We start from the raw sequence: 19,428 nt of genomic DNA on the forward strand, positions 1-19,428 counted from the left end.
AGCTTTATTATCATTACAAATAGAGTCCGGTATATTATCGACAATCGTAATTCTACCTCTTGCCTTTCCGGAATTTTGCAGTCATTATTTTAGTTACTTCCATGGGAATTCCGTGACGTCACTGGGGACATCATTTGGAGTAGTCTTGCTGACTTGTTGTGAAATTTCATTTTTCACCATGAAAATAAAGATATTCAGCTGATATTTCTCGATTTATTCACAGGTAAACTTCAAGTTATTATTGTATCTATCATAGTGACCAATAGTAAAAAAGCATATGGCTGTCAAAGGCAAAACTGAGCCTGATGAGTCGAAGTCGAAGAGTGAAGTCGATCGAACTCGAGTCGAAGCATTCAAGCAAAAGTGAAGTAGGCCTAGCCCTAGGCCTACTCAAGGAGAAGAGGGCTTGCTACTCTGCGACACACGCCAGAAATATTAAGAGCGATATAATGCTGATATAGTGTTGCATGTATGTATTGTAATTGGCTGTCAACGTGAGCATATCCTCCATCCTCATCTCGCTAGGCATAGAGGCCCTTAGACCCCCTGGTGTAAAAGGGTCTATTCTCGACAAGCTCCGAATCTAAAAGTTGTAAAAAGCAAGCAATGAGACATGCACCGCCATGCACTGCCGCCACTGCCAGCCATCATGCCAGATCACTAGGACGATATCCGCCTGCGATCCATGTCACGATTGTCATAATAAGTACATGTACAATGTCCAGGCTAATAAATTGCTAAGTGACAATGATAGTCTACCTGTTACTGTTAGCAAGGCGCCCTAAGCTGAAATTCGTGATATTTCCTATTTCAGATTGGGTCTCCTCCAAACCAGTCAAGATGGCGGCTCTTCCTAGATTGACAGGATTCCTCCGTGCATTTGCTGGTGAAGACGGTCATGACTATGGTGCCCTGAACAATCTTGGAAAGAAACAGAAATTAAGGGCTGAGAGGCAGAGTCAGAGAGGTCTAACTTGGACCAAATTGCTGAATCTTCTTCATAAACATGCATCTGCCAGTAGAAGCCAAGTTGAGAATGACTTGAGAGAGTTGGTGCGATATGCTGCAGAGATTGGTTAGTGTATGATTATTTATTCGAGATGTTTTGTTATCAAATGTATAATCGTTACCCTATAACACTAAAGCGTTCTAGTTCTTCTGTATTACATGTTAAACTATACTGTCATTAGAAGTATCCCTTACTTTGTTGAGGAGTCTGAAGTTAACCTACTGGTTGAATCAGTGGTCAGACCCTGGATGAACACCACTTAAAGAAATAGTACCTCACATTTTAATCTTGAATTTTGTTGCTTAACAGGAGCAGTGCAATATCTGTCTTTTCTTTCCAGCTGGACGTGAAAACACATCTGACATGTTGGAAAGTTCAGCAGCATTCTTGTTCGAGACGTTTATCGATGCAGCTAGTGTAGGCCATCAGCAAACAGTCAAACTGCGTGGACTCTTTGGACCATTCCCTGCATCGTCTGCTACAAAAGCCTGTGCCCTTGTCGGTAGAATTCTAACGAACCTACCTGATCATGTTGTTGATGATTTGATTGAATCACTCAAGAGTGGTGAAGATAACAAGGTTGAGTTTGGAACTGGTATCAAGTTTGTATTCCCACAAGGTGATGATGACAATAGTGATGATGACTTGACATCTGAATCTGATGATGATGAAGATGCTGCGATGGACTTTGATTTCAAGTTCAAGGTACCAGCTGCTGGGCCAGTGGAGGGTGCAACAGCTGGTGCTGAAAAGGAACCAGGCAGCGGACCATGGCTTTTGGCTCAAGTTGAACTGTACTTCCCTGGTGATCATATTTCTGTGTCTGAGATGGCAACAACTGTTTTGAACTTACTGAAGTCTTCCAAGACGGATGATGAACTTCAGAACGAGCTGTTTGATCTTCTTGGGTTTGACCGATTTGAGTTTATTCAGAGTTTGTTCCAGAGTCGGTCAAAGTTGCGGAAAGTGTCCGTTGAGAGTTTGAATAATGAGCCACCCCCAAGGATAATTCAAGCAGTTAAGGTTCCAAAGGAGAAGAGACCTAACTATGGCTGCCAAGTAACTGTCGAGGTAAAGTATATCTGAATTGTGTTTTTCACTTCCTCAAGTCCAACTTTCTTAACTAGGCTAGATTACTAGGCTTTCTCCCCAACCCTCTACACACTCCGATAAGATTTTCAAAGAGGTGGATTCTAAGTATGTGTTTATCCTTTTAAGACTGTTGAAGAAAAGGCTATGAAGAAGTTGATGAGGAAGGAAGAGAAGAAGACATCAAGAAAGGATGGCGGAGCAGACTTCGAAGACAGTGGGGAATTCATGCTAGACCCGCAACAACTGAGGGTTCAGAGGTAGGTGGAATTTCATCATGTTGCTGTCATGGCGGTAACAGTGGACCTGGTGTTGTCAGAGGGCAGTGATTTGGAGACTGGGAGCCTTAGATTCTTGAACCTGGCCAAATGACCCTGTATCAGCCAGATAGAGATAATTACATAGCCCAAATCACGTAGGGCAGGTTACCCATTTACCCTTGTGGTTCAATTGGGAACTAATCTACCTTTGTTTACATTTTTTGATTGATATTGGTGTCGATATTACTTTCAGGGAGTTAGCTCTTCAGAAGGCAATGACTGCTCCCTTATTCAGCCGAGGCAAGAAAGGAGACTATCCAGAACCCGAGGCCTATCCATATGTTTTTGATAGAAATATCGAGGCGAGGAAATCTTCAGCTTTCATCAGTGGAACAAAGGTATATGCTCGTAGCTGGCAATTGAAATGTACCATTCGATTTGATCTCATTTCTACTGTTGAAATAAAACATGAAAAAAATGGAAGTACTATACTATTTGATACAAAACAATACAATACAATACAGGTATGGATATAGCACTTGTTACTCTGCTCAAAGCGCTGTTTCATTGCTGTTGCTTACTCTTATTTCAGATGACTCTTCCTGATGGCTTCAGTCGCAAAACGTTCGACTCGCATGAAGAAGTTATCATACCTCCAAGTGATCCACCTCCATTAAATATCGGCAAAACTCTGGTTCCTATATCATCTTTGGATGAGGTACATTCTTGGTGTTTGTTAAAACCTTGTTGATCTTTTAATCCTTTTGTTGGTATTCGATTTCAAGATCACAACGTACAATTCAACAAATTTCTCTATGCAAATAAGGTCTGCTGAGCACAGAGCTGTAATCAGTAAAACTCTTTGGAAAGGATCAGTACACATCGTTGAAACCAGGCGTAAGCTGAAGGACCTCTTTTAAGTTGCATCTTCTCAATCTCTGTCATATTTATTTTCAGATTGGCCAGCTAGCATTCCAAGGGATGAAATCCCTCAACAAGATCCAGTCGATAGTGTTCGCCACTGCCTACAAGACCAATGAAAACATGCTTATCTGTGCTCCAACTGGTGCTGGTAAAACAAACATTGCTATGTTGGCTGTGCTGCATGAACTCAAGCAACATCTGTCACAAGGCGTAATCAAGAAGGATGAGTTTAAGGTACTGTCACATTTGCATCATGTCCCATTTATCCTACTCTTATGACCATGATTGCAATTTAAATCAATGGTATTTTCCCTTGTAGATTGTTTATGTTGCTCCCATGAAAGCTCTGGCTGCTGAAATGGTGAGGAACTTTGGAAAGAGGCTCGAAGCCTTGAATATCACAGTTAAAGAACTCACTGGTGACATGCAACTTACAAAACAAGAGATCCTCAAGACCCAGGTCAGTATTTCTTATTGAGTGTCTTACTCTAGAACTTCTTAAAAGCCAACTGTATTCTATTCAATTCTTGTGTAACCAGACTATGCCAAATTACCATTGGGCATAACAATTTTTTTTGTGATGATTGAATATCTTTTACAGTAGAGATATTCTTGTGATCTTCATATTTTAGATGGGATTTGTTTATTTTTCCAGATGCTAGTGACAACACCAGAAAAATGGGACGTGGTGACAAGGAAGAGTACTGGAGACGTCGCCCTGACTCAACTCGTCAAGTTACTTATCATTGATGAGGTTCATTTACTGAATGATGACAGAGGACCAGTCATTGAAAGTCTGGTAGCTAGGACGCTCCGACAGGTTGGTCGATAATCTTTTCATCTCCTGTAAAATGATGACTTTTTCACTTTTGAGGGTGTTTTTGAGACTTTGTTGAGGAAAGGCGTGATAAAATGTTTCCAGACATTGTGTGTCTTTGTAGACTTTCCAGGGCAAACAGTTTATGAATTTGTATTCTTCAGATTGAATCATCCCAGAATATGATACGGATAGTTGGACTGTCAGCCACCCTGCCCAATTACATGGATGTAGCAAGGTTCCTAAACGTCAACCCTTGGACTGGCTTGTTCTTCTTTGATGGGCGCTTCAGACCTGTTCCTCTTGGAATGACCTTCGTAGGTGAGTTGAATTGAAAGTGTTCTTGAGATTGGACATGGTATCATCAAACAAAGTTCATAAATTGCTGGATTTCTGATCAATATGATCCCATTCTTGTCTTTAGTTTTTGTAATAGTGAGTTGTAGATTTCGTTCTGACATTTTCTCAATGTGGTAGGTAAAGGGTTTCCTCTTTCACTTCAGGTATCAATAGTACCAACAAAATGGACATGCTCCACAAGATGAATAAGGTTTGCTACGAGAAAGTCCTAGAGCAGGTCAGAAGAGGCGAGCAGGTGATGGTGTTTGTCCATGCCAGGAATGAGACGGTCAGGACTGCCATGCTGCTGAGGGAAATGGCCAAGAATATGGGAGATATTGTGCTATTCTTGGCAGAGCAAAATCCAAAATATGGTGATGCAATGAAGCAGGTAGAGTTTTTCCCAAGACTTTTTCTAAACCCTGGCTCTCAGAAGCCTGGCTCTCAGCACAGATATCTTTCTAAAAAAACGATGCAAGTTAAGCACTTGAGAAATCCCCAAGTAGTAGCACCAGAAGAAACAGACTCCAATGTTTTATTCCCCACTTGTCTTCATGTATGACAGAGTGTTCTTTTTTCATTATTTCAGATAAGCAAATCGCGGAACAAAGAACTCCGTGAACTGTTTCCTGATGGTTTTGCGACACATCATGCTGGCATGCTGAGACAAGATCGCAACCTCGTAGAGAAATATTTCGGGGCTGGTTTGGTGAAGGTGTTGGTCTGCACTGCAACCCTTGCCTGGGGTGTCAACTTGCCTGCTCATGCAGTCATTATCAAGGTAAAGAAAATGTTCTAGATGTGAAGTGGTCACAAGACTGTAGACACCTTTATGTATTATATCTCCTTATTTAAGAAATTTCATTCAAAATGAAGAATGAATCATTGCCGATTTCAAAAGGACATTGCTCCTAGGGGTACATGTATGCAAAGCTATGCCAGGTTATATCATGTGTCTCCTCTAAACCCATAAATAGTTTTCTTAAACCTTGGTTAATATTTGAATGCTCATCCCACATTAAGGGTGGTAAGAACCGAGTGAAAATGATGTTCGGATACCTAGATAACAGAAAATGAGTAGAATACTACGTTTGTCTTTCATTTCAGGGTACAGACCTGTATGATGCCAGAAGAGGTTCTTTTGTTGATCTTGGGATACTCGATGTGCTCCAGATCTTCGGTCGTGCTGGTCGACCACAGTTTGACAAGTATGGTCAGGCGACGATTATCACTGCCCAGGCGAAGCTCGCTCATTACTTGTCACTGCTCACCCGACAGAATCCTATTGAAAGTCAGTTCACCGCCAGCTTAAAGGACAACCTGAATGCAGAGGTAATATTTCTAGCCGTATTTATCCATGGTCAATAAACCTTAACCTTTGACCTTGCATAAAAAAGAAACAGCATCAATTTGTGCTTTACTATTGGACTTCTCTTCCAGGTGTCCCTCGGTACAGTTACAAATGTGGACGAGGCTGTGAAATGGCTCAGCTACACGTACCTGTTTGTGAGGATGCGGTGTAACCCATTAGCATACGGTCTGCCTTACGATTGTCTATCAAATGATCCAAACTTGGATAATCATCGGAGAGAGCTTGTGGTCATAGCTGGTAAACCTCAGTCTTGTGTTTAGAATATTGGTTTGTAGGCTGGAGAGAGTATTGTAGGTTCCTCTGCTGTCTGTAGAGTAGGTACATGTACAGTAGGTACATGAAGAGTATGTGGAGTAGGTAGAGAGTCTGCTCCATGATAGAGTGGTTCTTGGTTCCCACTTTTTGCTAGGCCGCCAATCTTATCCTAGTGTAGGTCTTGTTATTGAATGAGTAGGTGCTACCAGACATCCCAATAGGCTTATTGAATAATTAGGATTATAGTCATCAAAATACGCATAGGGCAGATGCTGTTCATATACTGCTAAAATTCTGTTCCCCTGTTCAGGACGAGCTCTTGACAAGGCCAAGATGATCCGATTTGAGGAGAGAACCGGGTACATGTCTGCAACTGACCTGGGAAGAACTGCCAGTCATTTCTATATCAAGTATGAGACCATGGAGGTCATCAATGAGAAGTTTGCACCATTGATGACGGAGGGAGATGTCATAGGAATGGTGTCGCAATCCCAGGAGTTTCAGCAGATCAAGGTAAGGATGTTTTCCTTAAAGCAGACATGAGGAGGTCATAACCCTTTGATGTCGCTGATGTCATTGCCATGTCATCACAAATCAGACATGTCATTGCTAATATAAGAATAAGTGTTGTTGCATATGCTATGTGCATGTATCATTGTCAGAGGTCTGATGTCTGAGGTCCCTTGTCAGAGGTTACAGTACTTAAATTTATATTGACATCTGGTTTATTGTTGCTATTACATCTACCATGTAGGTTTGGATCTCTTGGGGTAACTCTTGGGCTATGATGGTGTTGCATCTTTGTCTTCTTCTTAGGTCCGTGATGAAGAACTTGAAGAGATGGAGGTCCATATGCACTCTGACTGTCACATGCCTGTTGCCGGGGGTGTTGAGAACCCTCATGGCAAGGTCAACATCCTACTGCAGACATACATCTCAAGGGGATATGTGGACGGATTCTCCCTTGTATCGGACAGTGCATATGTAGCTCAGGTAAGACTTAAAATATTTACAACTTTTCACTCGTTCCATTCGGCTGGAGGTCTGCATTGCTCTTGAATACGAGGTCGATGGTCGTATCTTCAGACAAGTCGGGTTTGAACTTGCCATAAAAAGTGGAGCTATACTGTTATTTCGGAGCTTGCCAACCTCTTGGCAGCTGTGTGGGCAAAGACGTCAGATTAAAATACAGTATTCTCTTGACTCCTCTTTGTATTTTTCTTGATATTTCTGCAGAATTCTGGCCGAATCATTCGAGCCCTCTTCGAGATGGCCCTCAGGAAAGGCTTGCCCATCATGGCTGGGCGTCTGCTGGCATTGAGCAAGAGTATTGACAAGCGGCTCTGGGGATTCGAGCATCCGTTGAGGCAGTTCAATACCTTGGGACCGGAGATTCTCCATAAGATTGAGGAGAAGAGGTTGACCATTTCCAGGCTTCAGGAAATGGATCCAAAGGAAATAGGTAAGGCTTAAAGACATAGTTCATTTGTATGTTCTTTGGTTTTTTTATCAAATGCTGTGAAGAGTATGGTTGTACCTATTTGAGAATGAAAAGTGTATTAAAACTTAGTATATTTTTCATTGTGATTTCGGTTTTTTCAGGTCACATGGTTCGTCACGTCCGCATGGGGACGACCATCAAGAAATGCGTGAACGAACTCCCTTCGGTGGCACTAGAAGCAACAATCCAACCAATCACTCGAACCGTGCTGAGAGTGAGACTTAGCATTACACCAGAATTCACGTGGAATGATCGCGTCCATGGAAATACGTCGGAGTCTTTCTGGATCTGGGTGGAGGACCCGGATAATAACCATATCTATCATCATGAATACTTTGTGCTTCAGAAGAAACAGGTTAGTCCATGGGGTGCAATGGCATTGTTGTCATCAGCAAGAGGGCCATGGTTAGAATATTTGCTGAGCCTCTCCTTACCTGTTCTACTTTGTACATTTGTAGTTGAAATGACATGTACTCTGCTTGATATACTCCTTTTCTCTTTCAGGTTTTGAATCAGGAGCCTCAACAGCTTATCTTCACCATCCCAATCTTTGAACCCCTCCCAACACAGTACTATGTGCGGGCCACGTCAGATAGATGGTTAGGCTCAGAGGCTGTGTGTGCCATATCATTCCAGCATCTCATCCTACCAGAGAGACATCCACCCCACACAGGTCAGTAGAATTGCTCTGACTTTTTTGCTGAAGTGGACTCCAAATGTAGTTTCAATTTTGCCTACCACATGTAGATATGTAGTGCTTGTTGTGTGTATGTTGTCCAGAGCTTGAAAGATCAAAGGGTCGTATGTAAGACAGAAAAAAAACTTGGATGTTTTTCTTCTTTTCAGATTTGCTTGATCTACAGCCATTGCCGATTACTGCTCTCAACGATCCTTCGCTGGAATTGCTGTACAAGTTCAGTCACTTCAATCCGATTCAAACTCAGATATTCCATACCGTCTACCACACGGATTGCAACGTCCTACTTGGAGCACCTACAGGTTCTGGCAAGACTGTTGCTGCTGAGATGGCCATCTTCAGGGCTTTTAGAGAGTACCCAAAGTCAAAGGTAAGCTGTATGGCCTCAAATGTGTTCGTTTGCAGTTCAGCATCCTTCAGAGTAAGGTTTTCTATTGGAGCCCCTTCCTGTACTGATCAAGGTGTTCGACTCTCAATCCAAGAGTCATAAGTGTCAAGATCAAGTCTCCTCACTGCTTGAACTCTTCAGGTAGCTTAAGCGAGTGCTGTATGAGTTGTTGCTCCTTGACACTTCAGTTTAGTTGGCATGTGTTACAACAGACTTGACAAACTTGTGCACCGAGTCCAAGCTGTCTTTTTGGTTGAATGAGGTAATGAAAATGTGCATCTCTTTTGTCAGGCCGTGTACATTGCGCCATTGAAAGCTCTAGTCAGGGAGAGGATGGAGGATTGGAAAATAAGGGTTGAGAAGAAACTGGGAAAGAAGTAAGTCACAAGATTCTACTAGGTTGTGTAGTTAAGTGACTTGCCCATGGCCATAAGCCATGTGTCCATGTTAGGTATTGAACCAGTGACTTTCTCACTATGAGTCTTATACTTTGAATACTACATGTAGATCACGACTCTACTGTTCATGCCTAAATTATTTCTGATTTCCTTCCAGGGTGGTGGAGTTGACTGGAGATGTGACTCCGGACCTACGTGCAATATCCAAAGCTGACCTGATCGTGACGACACCGGAGAAGTGGGATGGTATCAGTAGAAGCTGGCAGAATCGGAGCTATGTGAAGGCAGTGTCAGTGCTGATTATTGATGAGATACATCTCTTAGGTGAGTGCCTTAACTATTTTCTCAATCGGAGCATGCTGTTTTGAGTTTTGCTACAGAGAGAACACAAAAATATCTTTCAAATCTTCCTGATTTCTGGTAGGCATGTCAATCAACTGTCTGGGGCATGGTGCCACTGAGTCAGTGCATTGACATAGTACACTGATGACTTATACACTGAGCAGTACATGTAAGGAGGAACTGGTTCATATCCTGGGGTGGTGATGGAAATGTACTAAGTAGTTCAGAAATGGTGTTTAGTAGAATAATGTCTTGCTGACTTGTTCCATCTTATGTCATATTCATATTGTTTTCAGGTGACGACAGAGGGCCTGTACTGGAAGTTATCGTATCTAGGACAAATTTCATCTCATCTCATACATTGAAGCCTGTGAGAGTGGTTGGCCTGTCGACTGCCCTGGCTAATGCGAGAGACTTGGCTGACTGGCTTGGAATCAAAGAGGTGAGGGGAAAATGGGAAAATGCAATCTCTCACCTTCTTTCAGTCTTTCAATGCCTTGGCTACCTTATCCTGAGTAAACCCTGTCTTGCTCAGCTCGGTTTACTTAGATATCAATCTTGCTCATTCTACCTTCAGGTTGGTTTATTCAACTTCCGTCCATCTGTGCGACCTGTTCCGCTGGAAGCTCACATTTCAGGCTTCCCTGGGAAACATTACTGTCCAAGAATGGCCACGATGAACAAGCCTACATTCCAAGGTACGTGAAAAGTCCTGACTGGTAGGATATGGCGGTGGCAGGGGGTAAGGGAGTGGTGGAGGTTCATAGTCTAACTTGTCGTGTTTGGCTCAAACCTGTCCTAATGCAGAAGCTTAACACTGAGGAAAGAAGTTACCTAAAGTGATTAAAGTATGATCCTTGGTACATGTATTGAACTATGTTAAATATTCCAGTATCTATTTGTTCCAGCCATCCGTACCCACTCTCCATTGAAACCAGCCCTGATCTTCGTGTCGAGCAGACGTCAGACCAGGCTGACTGCCATAGATCTGATCGCCTACTTAGCAGCAGAAGACAACCCTAAACAATGGATGACAATGCCTGAGATTGAGGTGAGTAAGGATTTTGTTGCGCAGTCATTCCGCTTTTGACTTCGTGTTGTTCAATGTTACGAGTTATCTGTTATCCATGGTCTGTAAACATTGTTGTGGAGTGACTGCACCAGTCTACTTTTGTGATTCAAAATCTATCAAAAGGCATCACAACCCGTTCTTTCATCAGACTTGAGGCAATGGTTTGCCATTTGGCCAAGAGATGGAAGTAGTGTTTCTTCCATTTAGAATGCAGAAGTCGGCAAAATAAATGAATAGATGAAGTCATTCCAGAAAATCTGTCATTGAGCCTGCTCTCTGATGGTATTAATTGTATTTTCACCGGTAATCATAAATCAATGCAATAACAGCGCATTACCAGATAGAGGATTACATATTACTGTCATCAATCTTGTTTGTTTGTTTTGACATTATCATGTTATAAGTCTATTCTCAGTGATATAGTACCCTATTGTCTGGCTTTAATGATATTTATGATGCAAAGAGTATTATCTGCTACAAGGGAGATCAGTAAAAAAAGTGTTTAGAGCGCCGGGCTCATAATCGGAAGCTCGTGGGTCGACTCTTGGAAGGATAACCGCTGTTTTGTCTCTGCGTCCTTGAGCAACGCGTTTAACTTTACTAGCTTCTAATCTCCCAGTGAGCAAGGGGGTACCTTGCTGGCAGAGGTGGTAGAATTGAATGCAAGTCCTGAATGCTGAAAACATGAAGCTCGGCAAGTGATACTCTCCAGGGAGTTGAGCTGGAATCTGGAATGTACATAGACAGGCCAGTAGCTGGGATAATGATATTAAGCAATTTGAGTAATGAAACGGCATTGTATTTGACACTTTCATCATTATTATATTATTACATGGCCTTGAACGAAATGTTGGTGGTTTCATGTTTTTCCTTCTTTACATTTAAAAGTCAACAAGCTAAGTCAGGAAATAATATTTTTAATTTGATTTACTATTCATTCAATAATTACGATGCGTCTGCTTATAAAACCAAATGTAAACATCAGTAGTGAATTTTATCGCTTACAACAGGCATTGAAATCTCTATAGCAACGTATTAACAAGTCTCTAATAATCATGAAAAACAATAATAAGGTGTCAATCAAATAAAATGTGTCAGATGATGGTGGGTGTTACAATGAATGGTTGCAGAAGATAGGAACATGCACCTTTAAGTGTGTGAAGTATAACATGTGAAACAGGCTAGATCGTCCCGTTACCAAATTTCTGATTATTGGCAGTGCTATACATACATTTTATGGCAAACTCTGCATTTTTTACTTTACAACTCACAGCATACTAAAACAATACCATATAAGGCTTAAACTTGCAATCGGTCCTATATCGGAGCCCATATTTCCAGGACACCAAAATGCATCTGACATGACACACCTACCACATAGTCACATATCTCCTAGATAAAAAAAATAGATAACTTCATGGTTTGCTTGCCCCTGTAATATTGATGATTACCAGCTATTGAAATAACAAAGCGCCTGGTAATTAGGTGCCTTGTTGTAATGGTTTTAATTATCGGGCATTGTGTGGGTTTTCCAAAATCAATTTTTCACGTTCCTTATGACAATCGCAGATTACCCAGATATCAGACAAATGTGTGCATTGTGTGCCAGAGACATGACTGTTGATGTTAATTTTGTCCGAGTTTGGCATCACTTTGGCCATGATAGAGCACTATTACCTGTGAATGATGAAGAGGCAGATGTGTGATTGTTAGCATGGCCTTCACGAGCACTTTGCTGGGCTGTGATCATGGTTACTAGGGAAGTTAATGTCATCATTGAGATAGATGATTTTAAACCCTTTCTTGAATGATCGTAAAACTGATCTTGGGTACCTTGTGTTATATACTGCCAAAGGCAACCAAGGACTTGGTCCCAAAAATATGGTTAGGACTGAATTTGATACACAAATTTTGGATTCATTTGAATATATGATAAAAAGGGTTCTGTCATTGACTTTCTATGTTGTACGGCACGAGTGTTATAAATTTTCCCTGTAGATATTAATATCTTGCATTATCTTTTGCGTATTGGTTTTAAGTGCCTTTCCATAATGCCTTGCATTTGAATCGGGAACAAATTCCTGGCACTTCATACCGAAATTTGCTATACACTTTCGGTAATGATGAAGTAGTGCAATTTCATGGTTGACCTTGGTAACGGAGTAGTTTTCGGCTGATGGTTTACTAATATGATGGATTCCCTTCTCAAAAATGCGATCTGGTTTTACGATACATTTAGTTCGAAGTTTGCTAACGACAGACGTTCGTTTGATGTATTCCTGCGACAAGAATACGCCGTTGCGTGTCTCGTTGTGAAAATCTTCAGGAACGTCAAAGAAAACGCTTTGAAAGCAATAACCACATCGGTCTTTGGTGTATAAATCACGCATCAACTGTGGCCATGTGGAATGTTGTCGTGGAATAATAAACTCGTCAATGTCGTTGAATGCCAGATATTCAAATCGCGGCATGTTTCGGTATAGGCAGTCATTGATGGCTAAAATCTGTCCGTGGTACCATATTTCCGTATCGCCACTGATCTCTGGCGGGAATGGCCAAGGTACCATGGTAACCAAAGCTTTCTTGGAATAATACTTTAAAACCTCTGCTATTGGTTTACTTATAACGTATGCATAAAATACGAAATGTTGTGCACCTAAAATTCGGAGTAACTCGATGAATTCAATAATCCTATGCTGGCTTATGTTGCCAAATAACGGTGGAATGCATACTCCAAATTGAAACTTCGGTATAGAACTACCAGTAGTAGAAGTGTTCAAAGTTCGTACTGGCAGTGTTACTAATTCCGTTTTATGTTCAGCAATAACTTTGTATTCGCGAGAAATGCTAATCTTGCACACAGGATCATGTATAAAGTCGGGTATTTCACACGACATGATGAACCCGCCCATACTGCGGCCGTGATTTTCACACATTTCATACTTCGTCATGGGTTGGCGGTAATAATATCCATTTTGCGAAAAGTGGCAAAAGAGAACAGGTATTCTCTTTGACCGTGGCATGATAACCATCACTCGTACAAAACGCGTCTTATATCGTAAATCCAAATATGCTGAATACAAGTATGCGTTAAAGCCTAATTGACAGAAACCAGAATCCGGTATCATACTTTTGCACTCCTGTCTTTCATTATATATCATACCACGACACGATAACTGTCGGAAAAATCGCCATGGTATCCACGGAGGGATTCCCTTTGTGTTATTGAGCAGAAATTCGTCCTGATGTGATTTTGATTTGGTTGGGGTCGGCACTGTTTTGATGAGCGGTCGAGTTCGTATGCGCTGCAGCACCTCTTTGGTGTTTGCGATGTTCAGGGAATGTTGAAAGAAGAAGAGCATCATGAGATAGCAGACGAATAGAATTAATGCAAACGTCCGGAATGATGGGAATCTCCAAGCCATGTTGTAACGATTTACTGTACTTTTAAGATATCAAGAATACTCGGTCAAAAACAACTCCTATCCATAACATTATTGCTGTATATGGCCTACTAAAAGAGATTGTTATCCCTTTCTGTGCAGAAATGCCCAAATGTCCCTGCTTTGTCTCCTCCTTGAAATGCTTGTGAATTTCGATATCATTGTTGTATGTTGTTATGTATCCTCAGCTTAAATTGCAGCATCATCCCTGACTGTGTTTACTGCATCAAGCATCTTTATCCCTCTGTGTGTTAAATGTCAGAGTTCAGATGTTGCATGCTGACATTTCCTCCAATCAATGACTCCTGAGAATCGAGAAAAAGGTACTCGCACTTTTGCATCCCACGCTCGTAACACAATTAGAGCTGTTGCTTTGGGTGGAATCAAGGCAGTTTGAGAGTTTGTTGAATCACTCACTCGACTACCACTAACTGATCAGCAACTTTTGCTTCTCTGAAAAACAAACAGTAAGGTCAAGATCAGGAACTGACAAAAGCAAACAGACATTATGCTCATTCACATGAGCTATACCCGTCTGTTCATTAACTGTTATTTCCAAGTGGCTAGCTCATCTGTCCAATACTGCTTTGGGAAATTCCGATTCGACTTGGTAACTTGGACTAAGATGTCTAGTTATGGGATACTGTCCAAAAGGCTCTTATTGGTTTGCTGATGGCTATTCATCAGTTAGGTATGGTATCCTGATGCTGACGTAGCACAAGGTATTGATTAACAATGTACTAGCATTGGTCTGCTGCCTTGTGGTTTGTCGTGCTAGATGTCCATTTCACAAGTTTGCAGCAGCTCCAAAGAGATTCATCAGCTTGCTTCTTGTGATTTATTTGAGGTCTTTTATCACGGACGATCATAGGAAATTTACCTTGAGTAGAGATTTCATCCATACACTTCAGAGGGTCCAGAGGGTGTCCTTAATAGAGAGGTTTGATCTTCTGTACAACATTTACAACCCAATTGCACTCGCAGGTGGCCATTCTGAATCTAAAGTACCAAACTTACCCATCCTATTCCTTGGAAAGCAGATAATATCCAGCTTCCCTTGATCCTCCACTACCTTTTGGTTTGGTAGCGTTGCCACAGAAATGTGTTGTTGATTGCAGTGTTCACTATCTGTATACGAGCTTTCAACAACTCGGCTGAAGAACGGCACTCTCCCTCCGTAAATTTCCTGACTATGATTGAAGAACGTTGGAGTAGGTCAGGGCTATGTCTAAGAATGTTGTTTGTTATCTGGGGAGTTTAACACACCAATGTATCTCAGTGCTGCATCAGTCCTGAATAGGCTTATTCTGTGTTTCCTCAGTTTCCTGATGATGTTACTGCTGTGAAGGACAATTAAACCTGCAAAAATAAAGAACAGACGTTCTTCCAGATGTTTCAAAGAGGGGGAGGCAATGTGAAAACCTTGACGGTCAGATGTGAAAGAGAATCTCAAAAATCAATCTGCTGAGGGTGAAGTGCTACATTTGCCAAAGATGTGTCTGGCTTCCTGGTTGTATTTAACTTAGAAACACTAAGTAAAAATTTGCATTTGCCATCCTTAATGGTTCCTCCTCCCGAACATCTCCAACAGTCGAAACACATAAAGTGTCCCAACAAAAGATGCTGATTACCGAGACAATCGGCTGATCATGTGTGCCTGACGTTCTTAAAGAGATGTGAAGGCTCAGTCATGCTTGCTGATTGCACCCGAAACCTATTGGGAATGGTTGCCTGGCAACGCCATCCATTTGAAGAGTTTGCTATTCAAGCAATGGAAGAAGATTCTGGCTAATGTGAATACCACCTTGGTGTACCATCGGTTGTGGCAGAAAGGGTTAGGTATGACACTGATGTGACTTTGTTCTTTGGTATATATGAGAATATTTATGTTTTCATTATGACAATGTTATACATGTATAAAGAAGATTCAAGGATGCAAGGTTTGCTACTCTTGTGTTCATTGTGCAGGCAGGGCTCAAGTCTTTAGGGATGGAATTTTATCAACAACAAAGATATCAGTAGTTTCAGTTAGACATACTTTGACCTGGTTTTGATTTTTTTGCATATGTTCGGTTGTCGCTGTACAGTATCTGTCCTGTTGTGGGTTGGCCTAGATCAGCAGGAAATGTTCTGGATATCAAATGCATGGTGTAGGATGGAGATTTTATGAGAGATGCCCCATTTTAGAAATGAAATTGAAGCTTTGGGGACCGTATACCTGGTTAATGCATCATTTTACATCACCAAGTCAGCAGTCCAAAGAGATAGCCCAGCCCTGTTTATAGGTCTTCTCATTATCTGACATGAAATATATCGCAATGTACGATTATTTTGAGGAGAACTATTCTGGCCATTTTACTGCCACCTGTGCCACCTGGTCACAATGGCCTTCTGGTAGCAACATGGACTGACTTTTCAGTATGACGAATGGCATCAGAGGCCAAGAGGGACTAAGTCCCCCCAATCTGATCCCTAAGTTGACCATCCAATGTTAGAATGTGTTGGAAGGACATCTGTGGAGAGTAGGAAATTCAGGGGGCCTATCATGATATAGTCATGCCATGTACTCACCATGTTTATGTGAGTCTCATCCGATTGATTTCTCATCATGGAAAAATGTACAGCACCCAAATGATGATGTCATATTATAACCTATCCACAATCTCAATAGTGTGCATCTGTGCCATAATAATTGGGCTACATGTACATACATGTAATTTGACTCTCACTACTCTCACTACTGCATGACCTTCATCATGCCTATTTGATCAAGGTTTGGCCCAATTAATCTGCCCCTGACTACAATAACGAAACTGCTGCTCATCATTTTCCATAAAACTAATAACGATTTTCCGTTTTGAAATTAGATAGCTCTCATCACCTACCTTCAATTGCATATAGTTGGGCTGGCACCTTTCTCTCACTAATCCACTCATCAGAGTGCCATCACCATCCATAGACACCACAAATATTTGTTCAGCTTTCAATTCACCGCTCCATCATCCGTCCCTCTGTGTAATCTCAAATTGCCTTCCAACCGGCTGTTTCCGTGCTAGTGTATCGAGTTGTTTTCATCTGCTGAATCTTCTCTTCAATGAATTTTACGAAGATGCTCACTGACCGAATAATCCTTTCTGCGAAAGCGGGTTGTTTTTCGTTGTAAGTTAACACAATGAGACAACGCATCTGTCAGCTTGATGCAAAGGAATATGCCATGATGGCCTGTTCTCAGGTGAGACAAAAGCTGACTTTATCCAGTGATGCTCTCTATTAGTCAGTTACTTTACCATTCAAATTTGACATTTCTTGTTCACATAAATGTTGGAGGAGAGTCCAATTGCACACATCATTACTTAAAAAGGATCATATAATGCAAACCCAGATTGATGACTTCAGCCAGCTTCTGAATGACGATCTCCCATCCATACAGTAGCTGCAGCCTCACAGTAAACGCACAGAATCTGATCAATACTGACTCGCACAGCCTGGCCGACTATCATGTCTAGCTCCCAACTCAATTATTCATCTCGCATTCAGTCGGGATTTGATCCATAAAATCAATTCCATTTAAAAACGCTAGTGGACTTTGGATTGATCAGTACAAACACTTTGAAGACATTTGGCAGTGTTTCATTTGAGGAAAAGTTAATTAACATCTCATACATTTCATTACAGGAAACTTTAAATGGATTGTTGATTAAATATCTTGCTGAATTGTAAATGGGAATTCAAAGACATTGTATTTCTTTGGCTGCTTTATTGGTGGTCACTTGTGTAGTGGTTTAGATCGAGCGCTGGGCTGATGATCCGATCATGGGATTGGCTCTTAAAGTGTTCACTGCTATTTCGTCTCAGTCACCTTGAGCAAGACACCTATTTAACCCTACATTGCTCTGTCCTCAAATGAGATGTAAAACCTCCCTCCTGTCAGCATGAGGGGTCCATTCGCTGAAAAAAAATGACCTAAACTTGCAAAATTTGACAATCTTTCATCTTTTCAGATGGAGAACATCATCACTGGTATCAAGGACACTAACTTGAAGCTGACTCTTGCCTTTGGTATTGGTCTCCATCATGCTGGTTTACATGAGAGGGACAGGAAGACTGTGGAGGAACTGTACATCAATCAGAAAATACAGGTTAGGGTCTGTGGTGAAATAGACTGAGGTACCACCGAGACCACTCAGTAGGCCAAATAACCCGAAGTCCCCAGTCTGAGAGTTCTGTCCATGTTGCCTTGGATTTCATCAGATATCTGTAACATCAAGTAGTGATGCCATCTATGAATCTGTTCAACAACTGCAAGCAATGGCAATCTATGCTATTCACTCTGAGGTTTGAAGCCTTTGAATTAGCGCCACGATTGGCAGATGTTGGAACCAAATGTCTAGACTTTGTATTACGCTTATGCGCATGAATGGCTCCAGTGAACTCTTTCATCTACTTACGCACTAAAACCAAACACAAATTATGGAAACGTCTGCCGATTGTGGTGCTGATTCCGAGTCCTCAAAGGAATATTGTACAAGTTCTGTTCGTCATCTTTGGTACTTCATGTCTACTGGCATAAATTGGCGGACCTCTTTTACATTTCCAATTGTGTATTTCAGGTGCTGATTGCTACAGCCACCCTGGCCTGGGGTGTCAACCTGCCAGCCCATCTAGTCATTATCAAGGGCACAGAGTACTTTGATGGCAAGCTCAGAAGATATGTCGACTTCCCAATAACAGGTATACTTGTTTATAGCAAAATGTTTCAACTCGTCCAATTTTTAGACCAATTGGATAGGTCCAGGCTTCCTCCTCTTTCAGTTGGAGGGCTGCTTGCACTTTTGTCAGGAAGAGTGCAACACGGAAGATGTCATGATGTCCCCAGTAGTCTTTTTGATAATGTTGCATAAAGGGAGGGTATATGCATTGTGCTTTGGCCTACCCTGGTTTTGAGGCGGTCTTGAAAGCTATTTTTGTGTAATTCCGAACTCGTTCATTTTCCTCTCCTCCCCTGTAGATGTACTGCAGATGATGGGTCGGGCTGGGCGACCACAGTTCGATGATCAAGGCAAAGCTGTGATACTTGTGCACGACGTCAAGAAGAATTTCTACAAGAAGTTCTTGTACGAACCATTCCCCGTCGAGTCCAAGTAAGTCATTGTGAATGCTCTGTGGAAGTCTATTGCTGTTGTCTCTTCAATGACTTTGACCCAGTTGTACAAATGTGTACCAGTCAGAAATGCCGTGAATTCATGCATGCTATTTTCAGTTCTCATTTCTTCCAGTTTGTTGGAGGTGCTACCAGAACATTTGAATGCCGAGATTGTTGCTGGCACGATCACATCAAAACAGGATGCCATGGACTACATCACGTGGACCTACTTCTTCAGAAGGCTTGTCATGAATCCGAGGTAAGTGCAGTTATAGACTTTCATTTTCTTACCAAAATCTCATCTCACCTGAAGCTGACATGAAGATATAGTTTGGTTCACTGCCAAGCGAATTGTGATTCAGGGGAAGATATAAGACTG

The 19,428-nt window shown here is 41.6% G+C and overlaps 2 protein-coding genes across 3 annotated transcripts in view; one reads left to right on the top strand and one right to left on the bottom strand.

Moving 5' to 3' along the window:
* Positions 1-134: 134 nt before the first annotated feature.
* LOC135487769 (activating signal cointegrator 1 complex subunit 3-like) overlaps positions 135-19,428 on the top strand; it is a 46,572-nt gene continuing 27,278 nt past the window's right edge. Inside the window, exons 1-29 of the mRNA XM_064771843.1 lie at positions 135-223; positions 815-1,075; positions 1,350-2,080; positions 2,228-2,358; positions 2,612-2,756; positions 2,951-3,076; positions 3,316-3,516; positions 3,602-3,742; positions 3,938-4,102; positions 4,264-4,420; positions 4,603-4,829; positions 5,028-5,219; positions 5,546-5,770; positions 5,879-6,047; positions 6,376-6,578; positions 6,882-7,058; positions 7,302-7,527; positions 7,668-7,921; positions 8,071-8,239; positions 8,413-8,633; positions 8,943-9,028; positions 9,207-9,373; positions 9,688-9,833; positions 9,969-10,089; positions 10,300-10,442; positions 17,908-18,045; positions 18,517-18,637; positions 18,915-19,047; positions 19,183-19,308. Coding sequence (XP_064627913.1) covers positions 841-1,075; positions 1,350-2,080; positions 2,228-2,358; positions 2,612-2,756; positions 2,951-3,076; positions 3,316-3,516; positions 3,602-3,742; positions 3,938-4,102; positions 4,264-4,420; positions 4,603-4,829; positions 5,028-5,219; positions 5,546-5,770; positions 5,879-6,047; positions 6,376-6,578; positions 6,882-7,058; positions 7,302-7,527; positions 7,668-7,921; positions 8,071-8,239; positions 8,413-8,633; positions 8,943-9,028; positions 9,207-9,373; positions 9,688-9,833; positions 9,969-10,089; positions 10,300-10,442; positions 17,908-18,045; positions 18,517-18,637; positions 18,915-19,047; positions 19,183-19,308 — 5,276 coding nt within the window. The 5' untranslated portion in view covers positions 135-223; positions 815-840. The remainder of the gene's footprint in view (positions 224-814; positions 1,076-1,349; positions 2,081-2,227; positions 2,359-2,611; positions 2,757-2,950; positions 3,077-3,315; positions 3,517-3,601; positions 3,743-3,937; positions 4,103-4,263; positions 4,421-4,602; positions 4,830-5,027; positions 5,220-5,545; positions 5,771-5,878; positions 6,048-6,375; positions 6,579-6,881; positions 7,059-7,301; positions 7,528-7,667; positions 7,922-8,070; positions 8,240-8,412; positions 8,634-8,942; positions 9,029-9,206; positions 9,374-9,687; positions 9,834-9,968; positions 10,090-10,299; positions 10,443-17,907; positions 18,046-18,516; positions 18,638-18,914; positions 19,048-19,182; positions 19,309-19,428) is intronic.
* Positions 11,365-17,336, bottom strand: LOC135488683 (beta-1,4-galactosyltransferase galt-1-like). Of its 2 annotated transcripts, none has more exons than XM_064773359.1 (3): positions 16,792-17,336; positions 14,924-15,265; positions 11,365-14,359 (listed from the first exon to the last, which is right to left on the bottom strand). In XM_064773359.1, exon 3 carries the CDS (start codon positions 13,886-13,888, stop codon positions 12,443-12,445), a length of 1,446 nt encoding a protein of 481 aa, XP_064629429.1. In that variant the 5' UTR covers positions 13,889-14,359; positions 14,924-15,265; positions 16,792-17,336; the 3' UTR covers positions 11,365-12,442. The 2 variants fall into 2 exon arrangements, with proteins under 2 accessions (XP_064629429.1, XP_064629430.1); XM_064773360.1 differs by lacking the exon at positions 16,792-17,336 and adding an exon at positions 16,478-16,525.

The sequence above is a fragment of the Lineus longissimus genome, chromosome 5 (assembly GCF_910592395.1).
Source record: "Lineus longissimus chromosome 5, tnLinLong1.2, whole genome shotgun sequence".
NCBI lineage: Eukaryota > Metazoa > Nemertea > Pilidiophora > Heteronemertea > Lineidae > Lineus > Lineus longissimus.